We start from the raw sequence: 9,691 nt of genomic DNA on the forward strand, positions 1-9,691 counted from the left end.
ATTCGTGTGCACGAGATACAATTTGTTCCCTCGATTTCCTCTTTACGTGCGCACAAATTGCCAAAACGTGTCCTCGAAATAGTGACATCGTGTTCTCGATATATAATCCATGCGCTCTTCACGAGCTTATAAAGAGTCAGTGCACATATTGGTGATTATGTTTAAATGTGGCACTGTCCTGGGTGTGTTGCAGCCACCTGATTGTGTTTACATGGCCTGAAGGTTAAGTGGCTAAATATGTTGCAATATTTGGGGGATATGTCTATTCAGTATAAACAGACAATGGATATTAACATACCAAATCCTTACTAGGCCTATCTGCAATACCTAAAAGGTTCCTTTTAAGTTGCATTTTTCCTAAATTGCACAGTTTAACGAAATCGAGGGAACGAATTGTATCTCGTGCGCACGAATGAACTAAAACGTGAGCACATTACAGTAAATCATGGACTCAATATCACTTTTTTTCTCTCAGTATAGCTCCCAATGGCCACTCCCGGGCTCCGTAATCAGCATCTATTCAACGTCAAAATCTTTGTTGTTATATGAATGCTCAGTGGGAGCAACTAGACAAGGTACATGTTCTAAAAGATAAGCACTTTAGTTCTAGCCAAGGTCCTTGTCTGGTGTACTTGAAATCTGGAGCATTTACTCCTTTAGTTTGGTTCATCTGGCCAAGTGAGATCAATGCCATTTGAACGTAGGTGGCACCAAATAACAGAGTACCACAGATCTCTAACAAGAGAACTTTGGTGCGGTTTGTTAGGAGTGAGAACAACTACAGGAAACAACCTCATACCACAAGGGTTTATGAAGACGGATATATAAGGAGACGGATGTTGACAAGTGACAGTCAGCAGTTACTCATACTTGACCACAGACAAGTTCATCATGCTTAGCTAAATTGTTACAGGGACTGGAATCGGATTTAATCGGATTCCCCACCACCAGCAAAATCTCTATCCTGGCCGGATGAAAACTCTGTCCAGTAAACGAGCTCCTTGTGAGTTCATGTGACTTGTTTACAAGCCCTAGTTCACTTATAATTGGGCAGTGTGAACCTAAACAAAGAAAAACAACTGTAGGTAACGTTCTCTCTCTTTCTCCTCCTCAGGCTCCTCTGTCAATCAATCAACTGACCTGTTCTCCAACACTTCATGCGATGCCTCCGCCAACGAATCAATACCCTGCTCTGCTGTGGACGAAGACGGAGTGGGGCCAGGAAGTCCATATAAGGCTCTGGAGATGTTTTTTATCGCCTTGGTTACAGGATCGCTAAGCTTTGTAACAGTCACAGGGAACATCTTAGTGATGCTGTCCATCAAAGTAAACCGCCACCTACAAACTGTCAATAACTATTTCTTATTTTCATTAGCATGCGCTGACTTGATAATTGGCGTCTTCAGCATGAATTTGTACACAGTCTACATCATCGTTGGCTACTGGCCACTTGGGCCTGTTGTCTGTGATTTATGGTTAGCCTTGGATTACGTTGTTTCAAACGCATCAGTGATGAATTTATTGATCATCAGTTTTGATCGGTATTTCTGCGTAACGAAGCCCCTTACGTATCCGACAAGAAGGACGACTAAGATGGCGGGGTTGATGATCGCGGCGGCTTGGATCTTGTCATTCATCCTGTGGGCTCCTGCTATCTTGTTCTGGCAGTTCATCGTTGGAGAGAGAACAGTGCCGCCTGGAGAGTGCTATATACAGGTACAGGTTTAATATTTATTTCTCAAAGGAACAATGCGTAATATGGACTCTAGTAACATATAATAACAGCCATAGGAACTACAACAACATCTGCAAAAATGTGTCCTCTACAAGTCTCAACCAAAGCCCCCAGGTCTGCCCCAACCTCTCTCACCCCTTCCTATGCTATCGGCTAACCCAGAGGTGTAGCAGCTCAAGCTGTAGCTAATGCTAACCAACGTTACCCAATACCATTTAGCTGCTCACTAGCAACAGGTTGTTTGTGAGCAAGATATCTATTTACGCGCAGCAAAGCTGTGGCAAGCTAACGTTTGCTATGTTGCATCAACAAGAAACGTTAGCTAGCTAGCTTGTGTGGCTACCGTTACTTACATCATAGGTTGCTTACCTGTCCAATAAATGCAAGGCCAACGAATATATTTAGAAAGTTTACTCACGAACCTTGTGAACACACTTTTAAACTAGTGATTGTAGTTCTAAAATGAATCAAGATTCTGCAACTGCATGGCCAATTTCTCACCTTAAATATTTTCAGAAACAGATTTTGGTGGACTGTTTAGCTGAAAAAGTTTCGAACAAGTCGCCATGGTTTTCCAGTTTGAAAACCGTGGTGCATGCGTCCAATCAGATGCTGGAAGTGTTTGTGCAGGTGTCGTCTCTAGGGTAATTTTGATGTTGTTTTGTTGTCATGGAAGACTTGTAACTTGTAACTTGTGTCTCTATAGCATGTATACAAATTTCATAAAATTCCATTGACTGTATTAGGAGATACACATTTTTTGAATTTATTGCTTCCCTTATTGGTAGAGTTTGGAATGCCATTGGAGGCATGCTTAATGGACCCTGTCCAACAAAGGAACCACATTTTGTCTTGTTTGGATAAATTGGTAATGGTCATCTAAGTATTAGACCAGTGGTTCTCAGCGTGGGTCTGGGGACCACCAGGGGTCCTTGAGGGATTTCCAGAGGGTCCACAGCAAAATTATGAATTGTTAAACTTCACCATTATTTAGGCTATTTTACAAGAAGTTAACCGATAGAGAATGTAGAATAAATGTAGACTATTTTGATCATGGTTTTATTGTTATCTCTCTACCTACAATACAAACAGTCATGGAATTTTGGACAAAATCGTATCTAACAATAAAAATATTCTCAGATTTGGGTCAAATGGGGGTCCGTGGGCCTAATGTGTACGACATTAGGGGTCCTTGATATGAAAAAGGTTGAGAATCACTGTATTAGACTATGCCCTGTATGAAGATCAGCTGTGGGAGTGACGGCCTCTCAAAGATGACATTTTTAGATCTTTAATTATAACACCACCATCTGGTGGATTGGGGACATATTTTTTATGTAGCAAGCCACTACCAATATCTATCACTCTGCCAAATGTCATGTCTCTGTCATATACCCTCATATACCATCTCATGGGAAATTGCAAAAACGTGAGAAAACAAGGAAAGTAATAATAGTAAACCAAAGCAAAAACAAAAGGGTTTGAACCCTGTGTGCTTGACCCACCACATTCTGTGTAGATAAGGGGAGGAGTCTATTTGTCTCTGTCTGTTCAATTGTACTTTCTATCCTAACTTTTGTCTTTCTTTTTTTCTTTCTACAGTTCTTGTCTAACCCTGCGGCGACGTTTGGTACAGCTATAGCAGCGTTTTATCTTCCTGTCATTATTATGACAGTCCTGTACATCCACATCTCCCTGGCCTCCAGAAGCAGGGTCTCCAAACACAAACCGGAGAAGAAAGAAAAGAGAGGAATAAAGTAAGTGTCTCATTAGAATCAAATAGCTTTCTCTTATTTGGACAACAATAAAAAACAATACACATCATACCAGTAGCAACAAAACAATAGCAATCTTGCAGTCACCGACTTTGTCTTTGTTAGGGCAACCGTAAAAAAAAAACTAGTATCAATATCTATACTAGTCAAAGTCAATATCTAAAGTAACACAAAACCCCCCCTACAAATAACTAATTCATATAAGTAAGCCTATAGCATATATTTTGTTTGATTTCTCATATAATAATAATAGTACTGATAAAGATTTATCATTGCACTTCCTATCATTTAGTTTTTACTGATATAAAATGAGTAGCCTATACTAATTTAGAAATAGGCTTCTTTCTGTTGACCTTTACTGGAGGAAATAATCTTTTCCAAGATATGGTTTAAGCAATGATTGGAAATAAATGAATGACAATAGTTCTGTTTTTCTGTTAAAATAAACAATTTTCCAAGTAGAAAGTAAGTAATAATAAAATAGTATCACTAGGATCAAATTGTTTGTGGAAATTGGTTTATATGTGTCACAGTGTCTAGCACTGTGTGTTCAGTCAGATGGTTGTGGGTTTGATCCCCAGTCCTTTCTGTGTGCATGTTTGCATGTTCTTTGCCGTGTTCTCCCGGGTTTCCTCCCACACCCAGGTGGATTGGAGAGGCTAAATTGTCCATAGGTATGAATGGGAGTGTCTGTCTATCTGTGTTAGCCCTATGATGGATTGGAGACCTGTCCAGGTTGTCTCCCTACCACCCACCAAATGCATGCTGGGAGCTCCAGCCCCCTGTGACTATGAATAGGAATAAGTAGGTAAAGGCAATGAATGAATGAATGAATGAATGAATGAAATTTGTTTGATTTCTCGCTATTTTTTTTTTTTTTTTGCATGTATATCTATACCACAATTTACTACCTTGAGCACACAAATTGCTGTTACGTGGCAAGATAAATTTTATTCATTTTTTACTTGTTAATAAATGCTGGTAAATTTTTTTTATTGATTTATTTTAGATTGATTTATTACATCTTTATTATCTATTGTGTTGAATTAAATTCAGTTATGATTATCAGTTAAACCACGTAATTACACTAATGTTAGGCTACTTAAATACCACAAGGTAATAACATTACCTACCGTTAAAGTTCGTAGGGCAGCAGAAGACGTGTTATCAAGTTACTGTTTACAAATCCCGTTACTTTGGAGCAAATTGTGGAATTTGAAGTTTCACTTTCGTTTTCACAATGTCAGGCTCTGGATTCAGTACAATGCTGCTGGTCTGTGCAACGCCATCGATATGATGCGCACATTAGATGCATTAGAGATCGATTTAGATCATTGTCTATACATTGACCATCTTTTTATTTTGTGATGGTGTTTGTGTAAAAAAAATGTTGTTGGAGCCACGCCGACTAATCCAAAGTTCCCAAGGCATGCTTCCTATGTTTCTATTTGCAAGCTGCTTACTGTGCATGCTGAGATGACACTGAGGTCTCAACCATGATTTGTGGTTTTCAATGTCAATGCCCCCTCCACACAGGATCTGGATTCATTGCTACCAGAGCGAGACTAATAAAGATGTACCAGTTGACAGAGATGGTCAGCTAGAGCTGGATACAGCATACAATGTCAGACACATACAAGAATTTGATCAGCTGTTAAAGTTTAATTTCCTTTTTCAATATCTTCTTTGTTTGAAAATGCGCTAAAGCAATGGAAGGTATACTTACAGCTGCTAGTAATGCAGACCAGTCTTCTAAAAAACTTACAGTATAAAAACGTATAAAAACTTAACTTTATCTCAGAATCTCACAATTCTGACTTTAACCTCAGAACTCAAATCAATATTTCTTATGTGGCCCTAATCCTCTTCTGTAGCCTTCCTACAATTTGTAAATAATTACATTTGTATTTCTAACCCTAACCCTAGTCAAAAGCAGATTGCAATTTCTCAACAGTGTGGTCAACCACAACAGTAAACAACCGTATCATCTGCCTAAAAATGTAAGGGTGGGTGGGTGTTGATCCAAGCTATCAACATGAATAGTTAATGTACACAATTTGTTGCACAATTAATTTGCATAATTTGTGCGCACAATTAATTATTCATGTGCACAGTTTCATTAGTTGGTTCCCACAAGTTTTATAAAATGTGCACATCTTCTGATAGCATGCAAACAATTTAATAAAGTGTGTACATGTTTTCTTCTTTTGCACTGTCATCCTCACTCTAATTCTAATGTTTATTCTGTCATCTTCCAGGACTCCTAGCCTGTTGAAGAGTCACCTGTTGAAACAGAACAACAACAATGAGACCAGTCCTCAGGCAAGTCCCCGGTCTACTCCCAAACCCAGTCTGGACTCCAGCACCACTGTCCTGGAGGCTGTGAAGAACGGCAGAGTAGAGGAACCTAAACCAGCTCAGCCACAGCCTCCAGCCCAGCCCAGCCCTGGACTCACACAGGTACTGGATATTCAGGGTTTTTTCACTTTTAAATGTGCTACATCATTTTAACATGAATAAATCATTACCATATTAATTTTGAGAGATTAGTATAATTAGAGTATGATAATTAACTCTACTGGCCTCTACACTGCATTTTACACTGTGAGCCACTGGGTCAGATTTGGCTGGAAATCTGATGGATCGCTTTACGGTTTATTCCAGTTCCAGTATTCTAACTGCATTGTTTCAACTTGACACTAGCTTACCTGGTCTGAATGCAGATTGGCTGTTATCAAGGACTGTTATCTCTCATCAAGGACTCTTATCCTGCAAAACAAATGGGCCAATGCCAGCGAGAGAGAGGGGGGGACAAGCAACAGGGATTATGGAAAACATGGTTTTAATTTTAAGAAACAGAAAATGCTACATGCAGCACCTTGTAAAAATACAGGAAAACTTGTGGATCCCCACCCCATCCCCACGAGCTCAAGAACATCAAGTACACATTTGCAGAGTGTACAATCTTACTAATCTGACATGAAATTTATATTGATCTGTGATTTTTTTTTACAACACAGGTACAGAGGAAAAACCCCAGACCCCTTATAAACCCCAGACTTCCAAACCAAGTGATCTACCTAGCAGCCACAATGAGCAAGCATGCGCCAAAGTGAATTCCCTTGTAAATAAATGAATCTAAAATGTTCAGCAATTTCAGCTTTTCAGAGTATTTCAGTATAACGGCGCATGCATGTTTCATACTTTGTATAAAAGTCCTGTTTATTTTTTAGGGTCACACCGATCACAGCTACAGTTCATTTTCTTTGGTCCAAACCACAGTAGAAAAGTTAACCTTGTTGTATTTTTGTATTTGGTTTGTTTAGGTTCACACTTTCTAATTACAAGTGAGCCAGGGCTTGAAAACAAAAGTCACTACTTCACAGCCTCATAAGTAGCTTGTTTATTGGACAGAGTTTTGGTAACTTGTCATCCTGCCAGGTTAGAGATTTTAGCAGCAGGGGAGTCAAACAAATCTGATTCCAGTCCCTGTAACTTTAACGAAGCATGATGGACTTGTCTGAACTCATTGCTGTAATTGACCTTCTCTGGTGTTCATGCCAGTTAAGAACACATGAAGAAACAGCTGAATATGAGCATCAGTCCAAACTGTGGCTTGCACTCACTTAATTCAGTTACGCTAGGTTTCCTGTAGTTGGTTCGAATTATGTTCTCACTCCTAACATTCATTCATTCATTCAACCTTTATTTATACTCAAGAGACCCTCATTTACAATGATTTTGAGTCAAATTACTATTAATTATTTTTAAAGAAAAAGAAAACAACAGCAAGGAGATAAACCAACAGAGAAAAGGCAATACCACAATTAACTAATAAAAAGCCATGAAAACGTACCGATTAGGGAAGATAGATAGATAATTAAAATAAAATAATTGCCGAACAGCACCAGAGGCTCTTGGAAGAGGACTGAGACTCACATTTTCCAGAGTCTCGTGTGGTGATTTGGTGCCACCCAAGTTCATATGGCATTGTTCTTATCTGGCCAAATGAGCCAAACTAAGTAAACGCTCCAGAGTTCAAATAAACCGCTCAGAACATGCTTGGCATGAACGCACTTTTAAAGACAGGCAAGAAGAACTTGTTTCTCTCTAACAGTATTTGTGTTGAACTCTGTGGGGAAAATAGTACGCAAGAACAACTGCTGAAGTTATTTGTGTCTTTCATGAAGCTTTGTTGTGGGAGCATGGTGATTTGAAGATGGTTTGACCGCTGCCCTCAGACTTTAGTTTAGTTGGACTGAAGCTGAACTGAATCTTCAGATACTGTATACTGAAATGCGTAAAGACTGGGAAGAAAATCTGTAAAAAAAAAAAAAAGATATCAAAAGTCTGATTATGTGTTGCAGTCTTCTTGAAGTCCTTGTACATTAAGAATTTTTGGCAACATGCTAATAATGATGTCTTTAAAGAATAAATGTTTTTGAAATCAATCAATCTATCTATCTATCTATCTAGGAGGAGAAAGAGAGCTCTAATGATTCATCCACGGCTTTTATTCCCCCCAAGGAACCAAAGGAGAATACCAACAGTGAGGCGACAGCTGAGGTTGGCTTCTGTCATGATCACTTCAAAATTTGAGAAGAGAATTTCAAATTAAAAGCCTTTTTTCATATATTCACTAGCTAACAATTAACTGCTATTCTAACAATTACAAAAGCTATCACTTCTATTCATTGGGTATTATCATGGCTTATAAACATAAGCATTGCTTTAAATAGTATTTTATTATGGTGTATACAAATGTATAAATGTAGGATATTAATGTATTATGGATTGGATTATTTTCCTTGTTTTTTGCTCGTACAACTGGGTGGAGCGTTCAGACACACCTGCTAGCCATGTGTCTTGATTTCAACAAGGAATGCATACAACAGCAAACTGTTTTTTAAGGAAAGTAGTGGACAAATGTAGAAACATTTACCCCATGTAACAAGTGCCTGGTAAAGAACAAAGAAACTGCTAACCCTACTAACTACTACTAAAACTCAAATGTACTTTTAAAAGTACTTTTTTGATTTGGACTTAACATAAGTATTTCCCTTTTAGGGGATGTCATGTTTACTCATCAATCATCACATACATTTATTTTCTTATTTGGTTTAAAGAAAAAGACTTCATACAAAATATTAATGAACATGAGCCTTCCAAAATTAAAAAGAAGAAATCAGAGTCAGTATAAGTAACATTAATTATAAGTTGATGCAAAAATGGAGAAAAAAAACCTGAATTATCCCAATCACCAAAATGTATATGAATGTTTACATTGTAGGCATTTACATTGTAGGCATTAGCAATTGTGGAATTGAGTAACACTTTACAATAAGGGTCACTAAATTAAGGGTTAGTTAATGCTTAATAAGGGATAGTTAATGCTTAATAAGTTAATGCTTATTAAGCATTTAATAAGTAGAAATTAATACCTTAGTTAACATGAACACCATTAGTAAATGATTACCAGACACATTTGTTAACTGTTAATTAAGGGTTAGTTAATTCTTATTAAGTATTAACTAACCCTTAACTTAGTGACCGATATTGTAAAGTGTTACCTGGAATTCAAACCTGTGATACAGAACAGTGAATTTCTTTAACCACTGTTCAAACCTAACAAAACTCTATTGCTTCTGTCCCAGGCTGCAACAAATGCCACCCCTGTTGCCACGACGACAACCAATCCCGCCCTGGCCAAGATCAGCGCCGGCTCCAAGTGGTCCAAGATAAAGATCGTAACGAAGCAGGCAGGGGATGAATGCATCACGGCTATAGAGATTGTCCCTCCTGTAGAGGGTGGCGAGAAGCATTCAATCCCCATCAACCGTCCAAGGACAGTAGCGAGGAAGTTTGCAAGCATCGCTAGGAGCCAAGTGAAGAGGAAAAGACAGATGGCTGCCAGAGAAAAGAAAGTATGATCATGTAAAATGGGAGTGATGGGGGAATGAATGGAAAGAGCATGTTGAGAGGTAGTGTTGAGGGATGGTTGTATATTATATTAAATTAGTGGACATGCAGAGGGAGATATGAATTAATGGAGTTTGAGTTTAGTTTAGACACAGCAAAAAAATTACATAAAAAGAACATCCCACCACAAAAAAAAAGAAAGAAAAATGAATAAATTCTAATTGTCTTATTATCTATAATATATACAATTTACACTACATGC

The 9,691-nt window shown here is 38.2% G+C and overlaps 1 protein-coding gene across 1 annotated transcript; it reads left to right on the forward strand.

Moving 5' to 3' along the window:
* Positions 1 to 1,110: 1,110 nt before the first annotated feature.
* LOC139653312 (muscarinic acetylcholine receptor M4-like) lies at positions 1,111 to 9,434 on the forward strand (the record flags this gene model as incomplete). The annotated part of the gene is made up of 5 exons (XM_071530309.1): positions 1,111 to 1,716; positions 3,338 to 3,492; positions 5,769 to 5,970; positions 7,987 to 8,076; positions 9,165 to 9,434. Coding segments are annotated over 5 exons (1,323 nt in total), but the record flags the coding sequence as incomplete, so codon positions are not given.
* Positions 9,435 to 9,691: the final 257 nt, after the last annotated feature.

This window comes from Centroberyx affinis, unplaced genomic scaffold (assembly GCF_046629955.1).
Source record: "Centroberyx affinis isolate AG114_WGS23_722 - 3 ecotype Tasmania unplaced genomic scaffold, CSIRO-AGI_Caff_v1 ptg001913l_1, whole genome shotgun sequence".
In the NCBI taxonomy this organism is placed as follows: Eukaryota; Metazoa; Chordata; class Actinopteri; order Beryciformes; family Berycidae; genus Centroberyx; species Centroberyx affinis.